At 36.4% G+C, this 21,426-nt stretch overlaps 1 protein-coding gene and 1 pseudogene across 4 annotated transcripts in view; both read left to right on the forward strand.

The window, feature by feature from the left end:
• The window catches only part of LOC140518809 (tumor protein p63-regulated gene 1-like protein pseudogene), a 35,193-nt pseudogene extending 18,132 nt beyond the window's left edge, over positions 1-17,061 (forward strand).
• RNF130 (ring finger protein 130) overlaps positions 1-21,426 on the forward strand; it is a 131,334-nt gene that overhangs the window by 18,796 nt on the left and 91,112 nt on the right. For all 4 annotated transcript variants that reach the window (XM_072631256.1, XM_072631255.1, XM_072631257.1 and 1 more), the window contains exon 2: positions 17,074-17,268. In XM_072631256.1, the coding sequence (XP_072487357.1) occupies positions 17,074-17,268 (195 nt within the window). The remainder of the gene's footprint in view (positions 1-17,073; positions 17,269-21,426) is intronic.

Below are 21,426 nucleotides of genomic sequence, written 5' to 3' on the forward strand. Positions count from 1 at the left end.
AAGAGCTAAATCTATCAAAGTCAGTCATCATACAGTGTGGCTCTTACCATATACAATGTTCTCCTGGTTCTGCTCATTTCACTCAGCATTAATTCATGTAAGTCTTTACAGGTTTTTCTGAAGTCTGCCTATTCATCATTTCTTAGAGCACAGTAGTATTCCATTACATCCATATACCCCAACTTGTTCATCCATTCCCCAATGGATGGGCATTCCCTCAATTTCCAATTCTCTGCCACCATGAAAAGAGCTGCTATATATATTTTTGTACATGTGGGTCCTTTTCCTGTTTTTATGATATTTTTGGCATACTGACCTAGAAGTGGTATTGCTGGGTCAAAGGGTATATGCACAGTTTTATAGCCCTTTGGGCATAGTTCCAAGTTCCTTTCCAGAATGGTCAGATCAGTTCACAGCTCCACCAACTGCATTTCCATCTTCAACATTTATCGTTTTCCTATTTTGTCATGTTAGCCAATCTGATAGGTATGGTGTGGTACCTCAGAGTTGTTTTGATTTGCATTTCTCTAATCAATCAAACAGTCTTACACAATATATTCCCTTTGTATTCCCTGGGGATAAGGTGAGGAAGGTAGAGTGAGAAAGAATGAGGATTTGAGGATGATACTAAGGTTATAAGACTAGTGGACTAGAAGGACAGTGTCACCTCAATAGAAATAGAAAAGTTCAGGAGAGGTGAGCTTGGGGAAAGATAAATGAGTTCCATTTTTGGACATATGTTTGAATGGGACAGCCAGTTTGACATATCCAGTAGGCATTGATAGTCACACTTTGCCTGAAACCTCACCTGAAACTGCTACCTCCAGGATGTAACTATTGAAATTTCTTTCTCTAGTCAGAGTCTTCTGATATTTTAGTTTTCCCAATTGTACTTCCCCGTCATTGTCACCTCTTGATCCCTCTCTGTTCTGGGTAAACTTTTTTCCTCTACTATCTTGATCCTGTTTCTCTAATGTGCTGTATCCATTAATCACTTGTTCTTTTGTCCTTTCCCTGTCCCCCCACTCTTCTAATCCTTAATTCTGTCACCATCACCACTATTACTGTACTTGCTTCTGAAACAGCAACTGGAATAACCATGCTGTTTGGAATTACTACAAATTCATTCTGTTTTTTAAAGTTCAATTTTATTTTATTTTCATTTCCAGATTTTCTCTTCCCCCCCCCCCCATAAAAAGCAGGAGATACAAAACCAATTACAAATACGAAAACAAATTTTCTCATTAGCCATGTTCTGAAAGAGAGTAGGTGGAGGGAGTACCCAGTGCAGGGGTGGGGGGAAGGAGGGAGGGAAAGGAATAATGCTTCAGTCTGCATTGAATCCATCAGTTCTGTATCTGGAAGTGGATAGCGTTTTTCATTATGAGTCTATTGGAACTGTGATAGGCTGTTGTATTGATCAGAATTACTAAGTCTTTCACAGTATCTTTATGTCTTTACAATATTACTGTTGCTGTGTAAATTATTCCCCTGGTTCTGCTCACTTCACTTTTTATCAGTGTATATAAGTCTTCCCAGGTTTTTCTGAAACCATCCCCTTTATCACTTCTTATAGCATAGTAGTATTCTATCACATTCAAGTGTCATTATTTGTTCAGCCATTCCCCAGTTGATGGGCATCCCCTCAGTTTCCAATTCTTTGCTTCCAAAAAAAGAGCTGCTGTAAATATTTCTGTATATACAAGTCCTTTTCCTTTTTCTTTGATGTCTTTGGGGCATAGATTTTAGTAGTGGTATTGCTGGGTAAAGGGATGTGCACAATATAGTAGCTTTTGGGGCATAGTTCCAAATTGCTTTACAGAATGGTTAGACTAGCTCACAGCTCTACCAACAGTGAATTAGTGTACCTATTTTTCCACATCCTCTCCAGCATTTATCATTTTCCTTTTCTATCATTTTAGCCAATCTGATATGTGTGAAGTTGTACCCCAGAGTTGTTTTCATTTGCATTTCTCTAATGATTAGTGATTTAGAGCATTTTTTTCATTTCAGCTATTAAGAGCTTTGATTATTCCCTCTGAAAACTACCTGCTCATATCCTTTGATCATTTATCATTTGGAGAAAGGCTCCTTTTTTGTAAATTTAGCTCTGTTCCCTACATAGTTGAGAAATGAGACCTTAGCAGAGAAATTTACTGCAAATATTTTTTCTCATTTTCCTGCCTTCTAATTCCAGTTACATTGGTTTTGTTTGTGCACAACCTTTTTAATTTCATGTAACCCAAATTATCAACTTTACTTCCAGTGAACCTTTCTGTCTCTTATTTGGTCAAGAACCCTTCTCCTCTCCCTAGTTATGACACATAAATTTCTTCCATGTTTATTTGTTTATATCAGTTTGTTTATGTCACCCTTTATGTCTATATCATGTACTCATTTTGAGCTTATCTTGATAGAGAATATAAGATATTGATTTCTTCCAGTCTATTTTCTAGTTTTCTCAACAGTTTTTGTCAAATAATGCGTTCATTTCCCAAAAGCTAGGATCTTTTCACTTATCAAACACCAGATTACTGTGTTAATTTGCATCTTTATGTTGTGTACCTAATCTGTTCTATTGATCAACTGATATTTCTTGTGTAGTATCAAGTTGTTTTGATGATTGCAATTTTATAATCTACTTTTGAGCTTCCTTTTCTTTTTTTAAATGCATTCCTTTAATATTCTTGAACTTTTGTTCTTCCAGATGAATTTTGGTTTTGTTTTTATTAGCTCTGTAAAGTAGTTCTTTGGTAGTTTGGTATGGCAATGGATAAGTAAATTAATTTAGGTAGTATTATTTGTATTATATTGGCTTGGCCCACTCATGATCAATTAATATTTCCAATTATTTAGATCTGTATTTGTGTGAAGAATGTTTGGTAATTGTGTTATATAGTTCCTGTGTGTATCTTTACAGGTAGACTCCTGAGCATTTTGTGCTGTTTGTAGTTATTTTATTCTCTTTCTATTTTTCTGCTGGGTTTTGTTGGTAATTATTAGAAATGCTGATGATTTGTAATGATTTATTTTATATCCTGCAACTTTGCTAACATTGTTAATTGTTTTGACTAGTTTTTTAGTTGACTTCTTAATAAACCATCATAGTATCATCTGCAAAAAGTGATAGTTTTCTTATTGCCTACGCTTATTCCTTTGATTACTTTTCCTTGTCTTATTGCTATTGCGAGCATTTCTAGTACATCTAGTGCACATCTTGTACATCAGTGGTGATGGTAATAGACATCCTTGCTTCATCCCTGATCTCATTTGGAAAGACTTCTAGTCTATCCCAATTACAGATATTGCTTGTTTTTGGTATTAGATAGGTAACTACTTATTATTTTAAGAAAAGCTCCATTTATTCCTATACGTTTTAGTGTTTTTAACAAGAAAGAGTGTTGTACTTTGTAAAAAGCTTTTTCTGAAGTTATTGAAATAATTATGATTTTTTGTTATTTATATGGTTAGTTATGTTTATTATTTTCCTAATATTGAACCAACCATGCATTCCTGATATAAGTATAGCCTGGTCATAGTATATGATCTTTTTTGATACTTTGTTGTAATCTTCATAATATTTTATTTAAAATTTTTGCATCAATATTCATTAGAGAAACTGGTCTGTAGTTTTCTTTCTCTGTTTTTGTTCTCCCTAGTTAGATATCAAGGCCATATTTTTATTGTAGAGGGAATTTGGTAAAACTCCTTCTTTACCTCTTTTTTTCAAGCAGTTATGTGGTGTTGGAATTAATTGTTCATTAAACATTTGTCAGAATTTGCTTGTATATCCATCTAGTCCTTTTTTGTTTATTTGGTTTTTCAGTGATCTCATTTATGGCTTGCTCAATTTATTTTTCTAAGATAGGATTATATAAGTATTTTATTTCCTATTCTGTTAATCTGGGCAATTTATATTTTTGCAAATGTTCATCTACTTCATTTAGATTGTTAAGTTTTGTTGGCAGGAAGCTGAGCAAAATACCTCCTAGTAATTGCTTTTATTTCATCTTCATTGGTTGTGAATTTGCCCTTTTAATTTTTGATACTGTTATTTTGACTTTTTTATATCAAATTAACCAATAAAATAAATAAATCATTATAAAATATATAAATCATTGACTTTCCCAAAAAATTCCTAGCTTTTATCTATTAGTTGGATTACTTTTTAAATTTCAGTTTTATTCATCTCTCCTTTGATTTTCAGGATTTCTATGTTGGTGTTTAATTGAAATGGTTTAAGTTGGGTGTTTTTCTAGTTTCTTTTAGTTGCATGCCCATTTGTTGATCTGTTTGTTTGTTTGTTTTTTTGATGTAAACATGTAGAGATATGTTTCCCCCTAAATAGTGCTATAGCTAAATCCTACAAATTTTGGTATGTTCCTTCATTTATGTCACAGTTTTTAGTGAAATTATTGTTTCTATGCTTTGTTCCTTGACCTACTCATTCTTTAGGATATGGTTAATTAGTTTTCAATTAACTTTTAATCTGTGCTTCAAAGACCCTTTATTAAATGTAATTTTACTGCATTTTGTTAAACACAATACATTTACTATTTCTGCTTTTTGCACTTGTTTGTGAGGTTTTTATGACATAATACAATCAATTTTTGTGAAGGTACCATGCACAGATGATAAATAAATATACTCCTTTCTATTTTCATTCAATAGTCTTCAGAGTTCTCTCATGTCTAACTTTTCTAAAATTCTCTTCATCAGCACAGCCAACCCCAGGCCTGAGTCAGCATCAGGGAGTGGCAGCAAGACCAGCCATGCTGTAGCTACAGGATTCAGTGGACTCAGCAGTCATGAGCCCCATGATGCTGGTCCCAATCCACAGGGACATGAGTGTGGCATCAGTGGGCACAAGGCTCAGGCAGGAGCTAGGGGCAGAACTGTACTGTGTCAGATGCTGTGGCCCCTCAACATGCACAACCCCATGCACTGTGCCTGGAACCACTGAACAGGTTGTAGAGATTGGTTTAGTTGTCCTGCCCACAGAGAATACAGAGGTACAGGGCATAAGGCTACTGACAGAGGTTAACCATTGGAACAGTGAAAAGAAATGGCTGGATCTCATCACAGACTAATCCTTGCTGATCTATAAATACAACTACATTAATCTACAGTGCCAGCAGATGATTAGAATATCATTAAATGCAGTTGATACTATTTCTTATGGAGAATTTGAATTTCCTCCTAAATCACTGAATAAGTGAGAAGGTTTGGGGATTTGAATTCAGTGGGATGAACAAAACTGTCCCTCCTTCATAAACAGATGGAATCCCTGATCCACAAATCTGCCATATGCCACTTTTATAGAGCATCCAATGGCAGATGCTGAGAAGGTTGCCTCTCTTTGCCAGTTGGAAAGCTTCAAGGCTCTATTAATTCAAGTCATCAAGAAGGCCCAGAAGGAATTCCCTTTACCAGGTTGAGCCAATGGTGTGCTGGTCTTTGAGTATCCTCTTCTCAAATGAGGCCAAGCTAGGCTACTCTGTCAAGAGGCAAAATAAGCTTCTAAATGTCTGTATTTTCACAATCCATTTGCTATAGAAGTTATCATTGAATGTTGTGACTGTAAAGAAGATCACTTGCTGAAAGGTAGATGGAAGACCCAGAGGGTGCTTTTAAGTTAAAGGATATATAATGGTTATTCATCTTTAGGGTTATGAATAATAAAGTGAATTACATACCCAAGATATTAGACACTCAGAAACAATACAAGCTAAACATAAAGAGCAAATTGAATCCAGTTGTCAGTTGTGTTAGCTAATATTTTCCTTTAATATTTTACTTCTTTTGACATTTCCCAATGCAGCCACTCTAGCATGTTCACTAAAAAAGATCAGAATGACTCCACTTAGAAGGTAATGTGATGTTAATCATATATAAGGAGAGATACCTGATGTTTAGTAACTATAGCCACAAATGTTTATACTTAGTGTCAATTTTAGTATTTAAAAGTTCCATCTTTTTTTTCTTTTTAAAAAGCCAAATGCAAAAGTAGCCAACAGATTGGTCCACTTTAGCAGTACTCAGTCTCTTTGCCTTTGTTAGTGTTGTGGATGACAGTAGTTTTGGAAATATAAGTTTGGTCAGAAGTCACACTTTTTCTAGAATGAATCTAAATCGTGTTACTGTTTCTGATACCATAAAAGCCCAAAGAGTGGGTGAGGAGGGAGAGAAGGGTCTTGAGGAGAGAGGAGTAATAACTTTAATAAGACAGTTTAACTGGTTTTATTATATAGTCACCTTAATAATTTTTTGTACATGATGTTATTAATATGTATGCTGGTTTTTTTTAATTGCCATATGAGTATTTTAAAAGGAAATTAGTTCACTTCATCCAAGCTTTAGTGTCCTGGTATGACTAAAGTAGTCAAAAATGATAGTGTTTTGCAAATAAATTATCTGAACAGAATTATTGTTAAATTTCTTAGATGTCTTAGAAGAATAAGAATCCTGTTTGCCACAAAATACAGTTTACCATTTGTAAACTTCACATGTTGTCTAACCAGCCTTTTGGTTTACATGTGTATGTGTGTTTGAACACTTTGTTTTTAAATCTCATATTTAATTGTTGGCTTGTCAGCTGACTGGCATGTGTGTGTCTGGAATGCAATACACTACATGTCCAAAATAGATTATTTGAGAAAATACCTGTGTGTCTAGCTTCTGTTTCTAATCTTGTAATAAAAACAGCTCCAACTTAAATAATTTTATTCGTCTCCTTAACTTTCTTATCATATAGTTAGATTTATGTAGGTCTGAGAGGGGTGAATCAAGATTCCTCCACTATTAAAGTTTTACTGTCTATTTCTTCCTATAACTCATTTAATCCAGGAATTTAGATACTGTGCCATTTGGTGCATATGTATTCAGTATTAATGTTAATATTTTCCTTAATTGTCTGTGGGTACTTTCTAGCAAAATGTAGTTTTCCTGATTATCTCTTAGTTTTCTCTGAGATCCTGATTATTACCACTGCCTTAATTCAACTGAATCATAATAGATTCTGCTCTTGATCCTTATTTTACCTCTGCATATATTTTTCTGTTTTAAGTGTTTTTTGTAAACAAAAATATTATTCAATTTAAATTTCTAATCTGTTCTACTCTTCTCTTTTGTTTTATGAGTGAGTTTATCTCATTTGTATTCATAAATATCATCATTACCTGTGTATTTCCTTCTATTTTCTCCTGTTTCTTTCTCTCTATTTCTCTGTTTCTCTCCATCTCTCTCTCTGTCTCTATCTCTCTGTGTCTCTCTGTGTCTGTCTGTCTGTCTCTCTCTCTCTCTTTCCCTTTCCCTTTTTTTCTCAAAAGTCTGTTTTGCTTTTGACTACTGGTTTCCTCAATCCATCTTCCAGAAGAAAGTGAGGTTCAAGTGCTGCCTGTCCCCCCATTTTCCTTCCATTAAATTCTTTTTTGCCCCATTTAATGTGGAATAACTTCCCATTCTTCCTTTCCTCCCTCTCCTATTGTATCCCTTTTTCTCACCCTTCCATTCTTCTTTTGAGATCATCCCAATATAATATACTCATACTCATTCCTTTTAACATCCCTAGTTATAAAATTCTGAAGGGTTATGTGTATCATCTTAATATAAATTTGTTTAATCCCTTATGATTTCTCACTCTTGTTTGCCTTTTAATACTTGAGTCTTGTGTTTGAATGTCAGATTTTCTATTCAGCTCTGGTCTTTTCATTAGGAGTTTCTGAAAGTCCACTATTTCATTAAATGACTATATTCCCCTCTCCACCCCCTCCCCCCATAGGATTATATTCAGTTTTTTTGAGTAGGTTATTCTTGGTTATAATCCTAGCTCCTCCTTCCAGAAAATCATCCATAAGACTTATCCTCTGCTGCTTTATAGTGATAGCTACTAAATCTCTTGTGATCCTGACTATGGCTTAACAGTATTTTAATTCTTTCTTTCTAGATGCTTGCAGTATTTTTTCTTGACCTGAGTGTTCTGTTTTGGCTATAATATTTCTGGAAGTTTTCATTTTGAAGTTTCGAGAGATGACTGGAAGATGCTTGTAATTTCTACTTTGCCCTCTGGGTCTAGGGTACCTTTTATTATGTCTTGAAATATAATGTCTAGGCTCTTTTTCTGTTCATGGCTTTCAAGTAGTCCAGTGATTCTTAAATTATCTCTTCTCAATCTACTTTCCTGGTCAGTTGTTTTTTCTGTATTTCACATTTTCTTGTATTTTTTCTGTTTTCTTTTGATTTTGTTTTATTTTTTCTTGATATTTCATGGAATTATTAGCTTTCACGTGGCCAATTCTAATTTTTAAGGAGATATTTTTATCATTGAGGTTTTGTACCTGTTTTTCCATTTGTCCAGTTACGGTTTTTAAGGAATTATTTTCATCAGTATTTTTTTAACCAATGTTTTAATTTTCTTTTCATAATATTCTTACATAGCTCTCATTTATTTTTCCAATTTATCCTCTACTGCTGTTATTTGATTTTTAAAATAATTTTTTTTGGTCTTTTTAAAACTCCTCTAGGAATTCTTCTAGTGCTTGTGACCAATCTGCATTTTTCTTTGAGGTTCTGTGTATAGATATTTTCAAGTCATTTCTTCTGTGTTTGTATCTTACACTAATGTGTCCATTCTAGCTTTTTCATGGTTAGGTTCTTTTTGTTTGTTTACTTATTTTTGCAATATTTTTATTGACTTTCAATTGTAAATTCTATTAGGCTCAGTTCTTCTCTGGGGTGAGAGGAGATGTTTAGCCTCAACTTTTTTAAATGCTCTTTTACTGCTTTCATGGTTCGGTCTTGGGACATATAAGTTTTTGGTGCTTCCAAAGTGGTTTGATCCAGGGAGAGATCTGTTCACCACCCTCCTGGTCTCTATTCTGCAAACTTTTGACTCAGATTGGATCTTTTGGCTTGTGCGTGGTTGGGTTCCCTAGATAGTTGGGACATTCTACAGATTCAGAGCAACTGAATTTCTGGCTCTCTCTTGGTCTTGGTCTCTTGCCCTGGTTTATTCCACTGCAGCTTATGTGTGAGGTTAAAGTTAGAACTGAGTTCCTGCTCTGCACTTGGGCTCAGAGCCACATAACTATGTTTCTGGAACTTGTTCCTTGCTCCCTGAAGAGATACTTCTTCAAAACCATGGCTGGCCCTCTACACCCAGTAACCATGACCTGGAACTTGATAATGGGAAACGGAACTGCTAGATGGTACCCGTTCCTGCTCCCAATACTAGTAAAGGGGTCCCCTGAGATCGCTTTCTATCCCTTATCATCCATGGGTGCTGGGCTGCTCCTACTGCTGTCACCACAGCCCATTGCTGCTTTCACCTGCTGCTGCGCTGCTACTCTATGCTCCTAGCCAGCCCCTAGACCTTTCTATTTTACCAAGCTTCCCCGGGCTTGAAAAATGACTCACTGTGACTTTTTCTTGACTTTCCCAGTCCAAATTTGGTTTAGCACATTTTTTAAGTTATTGTGGAGGAGGTTGTGAAGAAGTTAAGGAAAAATTACTACCTCTCACTCGCCATCTTCATTCCACCCTCAGCCCCCAATTTATACCATGTAACCTCAACTGAGCCCTTAATGGCTCATGGAAATCCTATTCCCTTCTGATTGACTTTCTTCCACACTGTCTTGTCTACTCACATTGCCTCTATCCTAATTCAGGCCCTTTTCAGTTTTTTCATTTTTCATGGCCTATCCCTTTATCCCACCTCAGTTCCACACAGAGAGATAATACCACCACCTATACATGTTCTACTTGCATGTTTATGAACTCTGAAATGTCCTTCTCTGATCGCAATCTGTTATCATCCACTTCTCCCTCTGCCTTGTAAGCCTCTAACCTTATTCAACATCCTCACCATGACCTCTAGTCCCTCCACCTCCTCAGTTCTTTCCTAGGCAATCACTCTTGTACCAGCTACATTCTTCTCTCTCCTTAATCTTGACTACTTGATGAACCAGTTCAACTCTATCCTCTTCTCTAAAGTCTGCCTTCTTATCCTATCAGTGATCTTTCCCTGCCAAGTTATAGCCTAGGATTACTCCCACCATCCGCTGTCTTTTTTCTTATTCGTGTGTTGCTTAATGTAGCTGGACCAGGTCCACTACAGATTTATGTTACATCATCTCAGCTTGGCCCTCAGTGCTATAAGGTAATCCTTTTACACTTCCCTGATTGATTCATTATCTTGTTCACCACCGTGGCTCTTCCAAATCTTTTCATTCCCCCTCCATCCTTGTCTAACATTTCACTGAAAAAATTGAGAACGTTCACCAAGAGTTCCTTCTTCTCCCAACCTTTACTCACATCACCCAGATGCCTTCTACCACAATCTCCTTCTTCATCTTTATCTCACATGAAGAAATGACTCTTCTTGCAAACTCTCTGCATATAGGAGAGACTCCATTCCATCCCCTCTTCTCCAACAGGTTTCCTCCCTTTGTCTTCCCTACTCATTGAGTCTTTCCCTGTTTACTGTCTACTTCCCTACTGCCTATAAATACTCCCGTGTTTCTCACATCCTCAAAAGCTCTCACTTGGTCCGTCCTTTCCTGCTAGCTATCATCCCATAGTTCTTCTCTCTCATGGCTACATTCTCTCACAATTACCAGTCATTACTTAATTGTCAAATCTAGTGGACTTTTCTTAGTCTTCATATTTCCTCATCTCCCTGTAACCAATGACACTCTTCATCAGTCACTCTCTTCTCCTTGATAACTCTGTTTTCTCTAGGTTTTTAAGGCAGTGTTGTCTCTTGCTTCTCCTGCTCCCTTTCTAATAGCTCATTCTCAGTTTTCTTTGCTAGATCTTCATCCAGGTTTCAGCTGTTAGCCATGGTGTTACCCAGAGCATTGTCCTGGGTGTCCTCTTCTCTCTTTAAATACTATTTCACTTGGTGATCTCTTCAATCTTCATGGATTCTCTTATCGTTATGTAGATGATTCTCAAATCTATTTGTCCAAGCCTAATCTCCAAGTACACATCTCCAACTGCATATTGTACATTTCAAATGCAGTATGTCCCAAACTGAACTTGTTAGCTATTTCCTGAAACCCTTTTTTCTAACTGTATTTACTGTCAAGGGTATTATCATCCTTTCAGTCACAGGCTCTCAGACTCAGGGTCATGCTTGACTCCTCATCTTTTCTTATCTCCCATAGTCAATTAGTTGCCAAGTCTCATCAATTCTAACTTGGTAACACCTCTTATATATGCCACCTTTTCTCCTTTGGCATTGCTACTACTCTGGGGTAGACTTATTCCCTCATTCTTGGACTATAAAAATAGCCTTCTGATTGGTCTCCCTACCTCATGTCTCTCCCCTTTACAATACATTCATCTTTTACTCAGCTGTCAAATTAATCTTCCTAAAGCACAGATCTAGCCATTTTACCTCCCTGTTCAACAAACTGCCATATTTCAAATGGCATATTTCAAAAGGATCAAATGTAAAATCCTCTGTTTGACATTCAGAGCCTTTAATTAGCTGCCCCCTGCCGTTCCAGGCTTCTTATACCTTATACTACCACCACCACCACTACCCCCACCCCCACCCCATCCCCACACACACGCATAGACACTGTGTGTGTGGTCTTGTTTATTTATTTTCAGTTTTCAACATTCACTTCCACAGAATTTTGATTCAAATTTTCTTCCCATCTACCCCCTCCCGCCATCCCAGGACAGCATGTGTCCTGATTACTCTGTCCTCTAGTCTCCCTTTCCTTCTGTCACCGCCACCCCCATCCGCTTCCCTTCTGTTTTCCTGTAGGGCAAGATAGATTTCTGTATCCTATTGCCTGTTTATCTTATTTTCTAGTTGCATGTAAAAACAATTTTTAACATTCATTTTTAAAGCTTTGAGTTCCACATTCTCTTTCCCCCTTCCCACCCACCCTCATTGAGAAGGCAAGCAATTCAGTAAAGGTTATACATGTGTAGTCATGCAAAACACTTCCATAAGTCATGTTGTGAAAGACTAACTATATTTTCCACTATCCTGCCTCCCCCTCCATTTCTCCCTTCCCCCCTCCCCATCCATCCTCATTAAGAAGGCAAGCAATTCAATATAGGTGATACATGCATAGTGATGCAAAATCCTCCATTTATTGTATCCTCTCCTTTAACCTGTCCCTCTACCAAAGTGTTTGCTTCCGATTACTCCATCCCCCCAATCTGTGTCCCTTCTATTATCCCCCCTCTCTTATCCCTGCTTTCCTGTAGGGTAAGATAAACTTCCATATTCAATTGAATGTGTATGTTATTCTCTCCTGAAGCCAAATCCAATGAAAGGAAGGCTCACTTATTCCCTTCTCCTTCTTCCCCTCCATTGTAAAAACTTTCTTGCCTCTTTTATGTGAGATGATTTACTATATTCTACCTCTCCCTTTTTCTTTCTCCTAGGGCATTCCTCTCAATGCTTAATTTTCTTTTTTAGATATCATCCCTTCATATTCAGCTCACCCTGTGTCCTCTGCCTCTCTGTCTGTGTCTGCCTGCTTGCCTGTCTGTCTGTGTACACGTGTCTATGTACACACACACACATACATGCACATAGATACTGAGAAAGGTCTCATGAGTTATGAATATCATCTTTTCATGTAGGAATATAAACAGTTCAACTTTAATAAGACCCTTATGGTTTCTCTTTCCTTTTTACCTTTTCATTCTTGTATTTGAAAGTCAAATTTTGTATTCAGCTCTGGACTTTTCAACAAGAATGCTTGGGAGTTCTCTATTTCATTGAAGTCCCATTTTTCCGCTAAAGTATTATACTCAATTTTATTGGGTAGATTATTCTTGGTTTGACCAAGCTTCTTTGACCTCTGAAATATCATATTCCTAGCCCCTCCGATTCCTTAGTGTAGAAGTTGCTAAATCTTGTGTTATTTTGATTGTGTTTCCACAATGCTTGAATTGTTTCTTTCTGGCTGCTTATAATATTTTCTCCTTGACCTGGGAACTCTAGGATTTGGCTACAATGTTCCTAGGAGTTTTCCTTTTGGGATCTCATTCAGGTGGTGATTGGTAGATTCTTTCTATTTCTGTTTTACCCTCTGGTTTTAGAATATTAGGGCTGTTTTTCTTGATAATTTCTTGAAGGATTATATCTAGGCTCTTTTTTTGAACATTTTGTGGCTTCTGCTGCTCTAGAATATGTTTAGTCATTTCTTACAGGTTTTTTGAGGGGTTTGAGGGTTGAGCTCTAGCAGGTCCCTGCTTCTACTCCACCATCATGTCTCCACGCCACCATGTGTAGTCTTTAATCGAGTAGTGTTGACTTTCACCTGAGCAAGATCTTCCATTTCCTGACTGCATTTTCACTAACCTAGAATGCTTTCCCTCTGCATTCTAGTCTCCTGGCTTCCTGCAGATCCCAGCTAAAAATCTCACCTTCTACAGAAAGTCTTTCTCAATCCCTTTTAATTCTCATTCCTTCTATTTGTTGATTATTTCCTATTTATACAGTATATATCTTGTTTCCTCCATTAACTCTCCCTCGCAGAGGAGAAAGTTCTTTTCCAAGCTCATTGAGGGCAGGAACTGGTTTGGTTTTGATTTTTGTTTCTTGGGATTTTTTGGTCTTTCTTTATATCCCTGGTGGTTAGTATAGTGCCTGGCAAATAGTACATATTTAATAAATACTTGTTGACTTGAATCCTTGCTTCTCATCTAGACTCTTTCATAGTAGTTCATCACCTTGCCATTAGATTCTACATTTTCTAATCTGTCTTGATATTTAGGTCTGACCATGTCAAACAAACATTGATGTCTATTATTTAGATCACCAGTTCTCAGACTTTTTGGACTCAGGAATCCTTTATATTCCTAAAAATTTTTGAGGGCTCCCACTTTGTTTATGTGACTTAAATCTATTGATATTTACTCTGTTAGAAATTAAAATGTCCTAGTATTATTATGAAAATACTTTTGCCCCACAGATTCCCTGTAAAGATCTTGGAGACTTCCAGGGTCCTCAGACCCTACTTTGAGTCACTGATTAATCAAAAGGATGAAAATACAAACTCTATCTAGTCATATTTCATGTGCTTTTCTTCACATATATGTTCTATCCAAATTTGACAGCTAATTATTCTCCAGTCTAATCTGACATTCCGCTAATCTGCATAGGTCACCTGATTCCTTGTTGCCTAAAACGCTACCTCTACATTTCTACCTGTTGGAATTCTTTTCTTTTGAATGATTGGCCTATTACAATCCATCAATTAGGGGGTCCTTCCTGGGAGAGTGGGACATGAGATTCTCTGGCAGGCTTTGCTTTCTAACAATGGATTCACAGTGCCATGCTTGTGCATGTTAGGGGTCACTATGAACAGACACTTTCAGCCCTGGAAAAGGAACAACAAAGAGGTCTCATTGGGTTTGGATAAACATTCAGTTCTTTGGGTACTCACCGGGAACAACCATGGTGGTAGCAAGCAAGGGAGCAACTCATCAATAACACTTTAAGAAGGCATAGAGAATACAGAGGCCAGAGGCATGTGGTGGGGAATGGAGTGGTGGTAGAGAGGGCTTGGGGGCCAGGGAGAGAAGAGAACAGGAGGGAAAGAGGCACAGAGGATCACTTAGGTAACCACAGCCCAGCGTTGAGAGCACTTGGGCAGCATGGATCCGTAGCAGGTGGAATAGTGCTATGGGGGCAGAGGAAGATGAGTTTGAAGTGCCAGTTTTAGAGGATTTTGATGATAAGGGAGGGACTAATTCTTATCCATGCCATCTTAGGCTTAGCTTATTTAATGTAGCTACATCATCTCAAAGTTAGCATCACTACCTTAGGCTTCCCTTGTTTACATGAGGTTTTACTGCACATGTCTGGAGCTTATCTACAACTTACAGACTGAGGGCCATTAGTGGAACTAAGAGGGCCTAGCTGCCTTTCCTTATTTTAGCACATAGTCTCAGGATGTGGCCTCAGCTAATTTATGAGGCAGTTGAAAATGGCTTCTAGGCTCTCTTAATTTATGAGACAGTTTATAAGTGACTTCTGTGTTCCACTTTGTATTCTTATTTCCTACTATTGTTACCTCACACCAGCTACTTATAGACTCACTTATTGTACTAACTAGGGATTGGGAGTGGTGGTCAAGAGAACCCGAACAAGATACAATTTCAACACACCTTTCCTTAGCTACTCCCTCTTCCTTAGCATATTATCTGGTCACACTCTCTTGAAGATATGGTCTGTCTCTCATATTTCTCATAGCATTTTGTACACTCCACTGCATTGAGTACTTATTTCTGTAATAATGATAATTGAGTTGTTTCATGAATCCTATGAGCAAAGAATTTGTCACCAAGTGGCCAGTTTCCTAGTGTATTTAAATATAACTGGCATTTGTATAGTGTTTTAACACTTACAAAGCAACTTTACATTTGAGCCTCACTACAACTCTATAAGCTAAGTGCTAAAGGTATTATTCTCATTGTATAGAGGAAGAAACTCAAGTTGAGAGACTGAATTATTTGCCTGTGCTCCCAGATGATAAACTCATGCAGGTTTTGAACTCAGTTATTCATGACTCCCAGGTCCAGTGTTCTATCCCTATCCCTTCGGCTATATTCCTTTTTTCCTCTCCCTACTTCCAGTTAGATTGTAAGTTCCTTAAAGGCAGGAACTGTGCCCTAAAGATGTTTGTGTCACCCTACCCATAGTAGGCATGTAATAACTCGTTGTTTGAATCAAAGTGGTATTTAAGGCATCTCACAGATGTTTTTGAATAGAAAAAAAAACAGGCTGGTTGTGTAGTGATGAGAGATGATAGATGGACAACCTTCATACACCTTTATTAAAACAATTTGTGAAAGGATGATCCCAAGAACTTTGGGTAGGTCCTCTATAGACTGATTCATGGGAGGTCATAGATGAGAATAACATTATGAGAAGACATAGAGAGGGTTGGGATCTGCATCAGTGTTTAACATCAATGAAATCAAGAATCTATTCGTTTAATTTTTAAAAGCTCGATTACAAACAATCATAGAAATCAGTTCTTTATTTCTTCCCTCTTAGGACATACTGTTAATTAAGATGATAATTCTAAGATAATATTGCTCAAAAATGGTCACATGATAAAAAGAACACATGAGTTTGTAGCAGAGAACTCACACACACACAGATTTCAGCAAAATAAAACAAACTGTTTGAAGTTTTTCCCCCAAGATTTAGTACAGTCTGTTTTAAAATGATCACATTTTTAAAAACTATCTTGATTCCAGCAGGTCAAGTATTATAATCCTAATGTAGATTTCTATTTTTCTTCAGTTTGACTAAGACTGAATTTCTGGAGGAAAAAATCTTCAGTTGGCTTGGCAGAAAAAGGATTATAAAGAGCCTTTCTTTGGCTTCAGTTATGTATCAAGATTTTTCATTTAGAAAGATGAATCCTAAACCGTAGGCAATGCTGAATTATTCATTTTTCACTGTATTACCTTTCAGTATAAAGATAATGTTTTACATAAAATATACAAAGGATTTGAAAGATCCCAAAATTTGTTATATTTGTTATTTATTGTTGTCAATAAAAGATTCTTCCTCCTCTCCCAGTGGTAAATATGAGAAAATTTTAGAAAAAGAAATGATCATTTTTAAGTATTACAAATATATTACATAGTAAGAGTTTATATATTTAATTAATGATGTGCTTTTTATCCTAATGTTTCACAAAAATTATATTTTACTACTTAAGAAAATACTATTTTCCAGTATGAGTGAACTGCATGCTAATATCCATGCATATGAAACATTTTAATGTAGTTTGTATGTTTTGTGGCATGGCATCATCACTTGAATGAGTTGAAAATGTCAGTGAGCAAGATTCTTCAAGCACATATTCACTATCCTGGTAGTATATGGGATTTTTGAGTATTACATCAAAATCTAAGAATGTTTTAAAAGCAAGAAGCCTGTTTAATTTTTGGTGTATATAATACTCAGAAACTTTTCAAAAAACTGTATGCTGACTAGTCACTTTGGGCAGAAAATGACTCATTTCGTTTTGTTTTTAAACTTTGACCAAATCTTTGAAATATTTTTTGGGTTTTTTTTAGTTGCAGATCATCTGGGCTGTGATCCTCAAACACGTTTCCATGTCCCACCGGACATCAAACAATGGATTGCTTTGCTGCAGAGAGGAAACTGTACATTTAAAGAGAAAATATCACGGGCAGCTTTCCACAATGCTGTTGCTGTAGTCATCTATAACAATAAATCTAACGAAGAGACGGTCACTATGACTCACCAAGGTAAATAAAAATGGAAGTGTTTTTCCCTTAAATGGTTTTCTCCCTTTCTCTCCACCCCAAATCATTCTCTCTTAACCTTCTAGTTGGTACTTTACCGTAGTTGAAGGTACAACCCTTGTAAATTATGAACATAATCCTCCATTTATAAATGTATATTTAGTTGTAGTTATTACTTGGTGACCAAGTAGCATATATGTTTTCTTATTTGTAGGTATTCCTTTATTTAGATCCTAAAAACTGGAACTGTTATAAATTTTAAGGTGTTTTAATTCTCAAGTTGGTTGGGGGTCCTTATTCTTTCCATAGAGTGTGTATTATTTAGTTTTTCCTATTAAAGAATCATTTGACCAGGATATTTAGATGAGTGATTCCTGGATTTGGTGGGCTGCCAGTGTGGAGAAAAAAAGTGGTTCTTCATGAAGATCAGTGTTAAAACTGCCATTCTGATGATTTTCCGATGATTTCATACTTGTAGAGTTTTATAGAAGTTAAAGTTAGAAGACCTTAGAAATTATTTAATCTGAGTCTTATTTTACAGTTGAGGAAACTGAAGCCCAAACAATTGAGTGACTTGTCCATAGTCAAACAGCAAATACTGGTTTTTAACTTAGGTCCTTTGACCGCAAATCTAGTGCTTTTTCCACTATTTAAGGTACTTCAAAAAGATTTTTTTCAACTATGTGGTATGTAGATTGTAATTTCATGTATCATAGAAAATAGTTTTTATCCATTATTATGCCAGAATATAAATACATCATCTTGTGGCCAGCCTTCTGATGATGAACCTCTCTGATCTGAGTGAGGCTAGTCCTCAGATGACTGATAATTCACCACAAAATTCAATATTACCTTTAGAGAAATATTAAAACTGGAAAGTTGATAACATTAAAGAGATGGACTTTAATCAGACATTCAGGTTTCTAGGTAGTTATTTGCTAAAACATGAATATTGACGCTTTAAATTTCTCATACTAAATGGTATCTCATCTTAATGGTTTGTTTACTTTATTGATGATGATCACAAAGTGTCCATCTTCTTTAATTCCAAATTGTACCATCTTGGGAATCTTTAATCTCCTTTAAATTTGCAAGTGGCACTTTTCTGTGAGTTTGAATTAAATATGGTCTTCCACGTAATTCTTTGAGATTTTTTATTTTAAAAAAACTGTATGAGATATGCCTGCTTCATCTTAGTAATGTAGATATGTTCCTGAAAGTATTGAGAGAAAACTAAAAATTCAGAACCTCACTTTATTCCATGGCATGAAATGTGCTTTTGTTCATGAGAATATGACAGATGAACTGTCCAAGGCATGAATTAAGAGAAGATAGAAAACTCAGTCAGAAAATCTTGATTGTTTCTTAGAATATTATATACTTATTTTTAGAGACTAGAGAGAAGTAGCATCAGTAATGAAGTCCCATGTGTAAACTAAAAGCAGTTTGCTCCCTCTTTGGGCTCTTATTAATAAGCCATACATATCCTCATTTGTTTTTATCATTAGTACATAAGTTATGCTAGTGTTTTTTTAATACTAAGAAATATCAGTCTTGCATATTGCCTTAACCATTAAAATCAATTCATTCGGGTATTGCCAGCAAGATCCTTGTGTTTATTATATACAGCTAGCTGTTTTGTCTTCCTTTTTCCCTCAGCCCTCTTTTTTGCACCCTTTCTTTATTTCAAAAGTATTTAGTGCCACACAAGCTAAATTGATTTCAGATCATGCCCCACATCCTCTCCCACATCCCTTGTAGCCATCCACCAGAGTGGCCTACTCTGTGCTGGCATCTTGCCATCTGCCCAGCTGCTATTCCCCTCCCACACCAGGAACAGAAACCCTCCACACCCAGACTTCCACAGATCAAGTGCTTCCCCAGACCCTCTAATGTTCATGTACTCAGTTGAGTTGTCCAGTTGGTGAGTGAGTGAATGAAAACTCCCTTGCCCACCGTATCTAGCTGGATTCATGTTTATGCTTCACATGTCATCCAACCATCCCTTAGGAAACCAGGATCTACCAGTCTTGCCATCTGCCTTTCTGTCATGATTCCTCCCTAACTTTTGTCTGACTTACTACTTCTTATGCTTATTCTAGAAACAGTAATTGAATCAATGCTACTATAAAGGATGGCAATTGACTGCCCTAGGGTTCTGCTCACAATCTCCGTATTTCCCTATCTTTAAACTCACTTTCCTATACCCTAGTTCCCTATTTGTACATAGTATCCACCATTAGGATATAAACTTAAAGGTAAGGGTTCTTACTTTTGTATTTGTACCCTCAGCAATTGGCACTATACCTGGCACATAATGGACAACTGCTTGTGCTTGATTCAGAAATACAGTTGGTCATTCCCTTTTATGGATTAACTACTATGTAGCAGTATCCCAGTGCTTTTGATTGGCACTATGTAGGCTATACAAGAAGAGTAGCATCCATGTTCTCTGCTTATATTCTAGGTGCTGGAGAGGCAAAAGTGACATGAAATTTATGGAGAAATATTAAGTGCTTCACTGGGTGCTACTGTACACAGGTTCCCAAAGTGGGGCCCTGGAATGATCTAGGGGGGCAGCAGTTGGGGGCAGCCTTGGCTGAAGTTGGAGGGTGTTGAATAAAAATTAAGGGGCAGTGGAAGTGTAAGGAAAGAAGAGAAGAGAAGAAAGTTTTGGAAAAGTTCATAAATGTTTCATCTATTGTGTAACAGAGTTAAAGTCATAGTGATTATATTATTTTCCAAATAAACATAGAAAATGCAGGTTATAACTGATCAGTGGTCAAGTCTACTGACAGATCTTAACAAGCAAGTGTTGATAGGCAAGTGTGTTGCGTAATGTCAGGAAGTCCAGCATGCATCAGCAGGAATGTGTGTATGTAATGACTTGTTTACAATACAGTACTATATAGTTACTTGACACAATATTGCATCATAAAATTTTCAATGCAGGGAAAAACCCACAAATTTACAATAAATTATTAAATTTAAGATGCATCATTTTTAAAAACATATTTTTTTGAAATGATGCAAATTTCAAAAAAAGAAACTGTTAAAGGGTTAAAGAAAGTAGACTGTCAGGAGGGCACCAAATAATTTTTTTTCTTGAAAAGGCCAGATATGTTTAGGAACCTCTGCATAAGATCATGGGACAGCAAGGACTTCTTGTGAATTTGATAAATATAGAATCCTAAAACTTGAGCTGTACCTTAGAGCAGTGGTGTCAGGATAACTACAGGCTGCATATTTTATTTTTATTTTGTTAAATATTTCTCAGTTGCATTTTAATCTGGCATAAGCCACACTCAGGAGTTTTATGGGCTGGAGATTTGACTCATCTGCATTGAAATTATCAGCAAAGGCTTCATTGAGGAGGTAGAAATTGAGCTGGACTGCTAAAGGTGGACATGTTTGATATTGAGTCACAAAATCTGAGTTGGAAGAAAACAAAGAGGTTATCTACTCCTACCTACAATATCCCCAATAATAGGGTCATCCATTCTGCCCTTTACTTAAAAGCATCTGATGATTGAGGTAACAACTGAAAATATGAATGTGGATAAAATCAAAATACTTTGGTAAACACCTTGAAAATAGCTGTTTGAAATGGAAATTTCCAAACCATATTAATCATCACTTCAACTTCAGTGAATCAAGTAAGTTTACAAAATAGAGGAACCTAAGGAAGGAGAAACAACTTTGTATTCCTGAAATTAAATTGAATAGTGAATACATAGATCATGACGTTAGTTTTCCACTGAAATTTACTCCTTCATGTGAAAGATTTTAGAGGAGACAATGAGATGATCTGTGCTGACTTGTCACAAAATGAATCTTCATATTATCTTATTGAGAATCGCATTGTCTTGTTACAGGTAGATTGCATAGAAAATGATATTTGGAATCATTTGAGACCTTTAGATAACCTCAAGGATTTAATCCAGAATCAGAATGAGAAGCCTTGGTCACCTCAGAACGTGCTGCCTTGAGGTTGTCAAAATGCTATGATGACACTTACAGAAAACAGTTCAAATAGAGCCTGAAAAGCACACACTTATTTTGTATTCCATCAGCATATGAAGTGAAGACAAGTATTATCTCACTCATGGAGTTGGTTGGTTGCTTTGTAGTTTCAGAAAAAAAATTAAACTAACATTAAAA

Source organism: Notamacropus eugenii, chromosome 1, assembly GCF_028372415.1.
Source record: "Notamacropus eugenii isolate mMacEug1 chromosome 1, mMacEug1.pri_v2, whole genome shotgun sequence".
Classification (NCBI taxonomy): Eukaryota; Metazoa; Chordata; class Mammalia; order Diprotodontia; family Macropodidae; genus Notamacropus; species Notamacropus eugenii.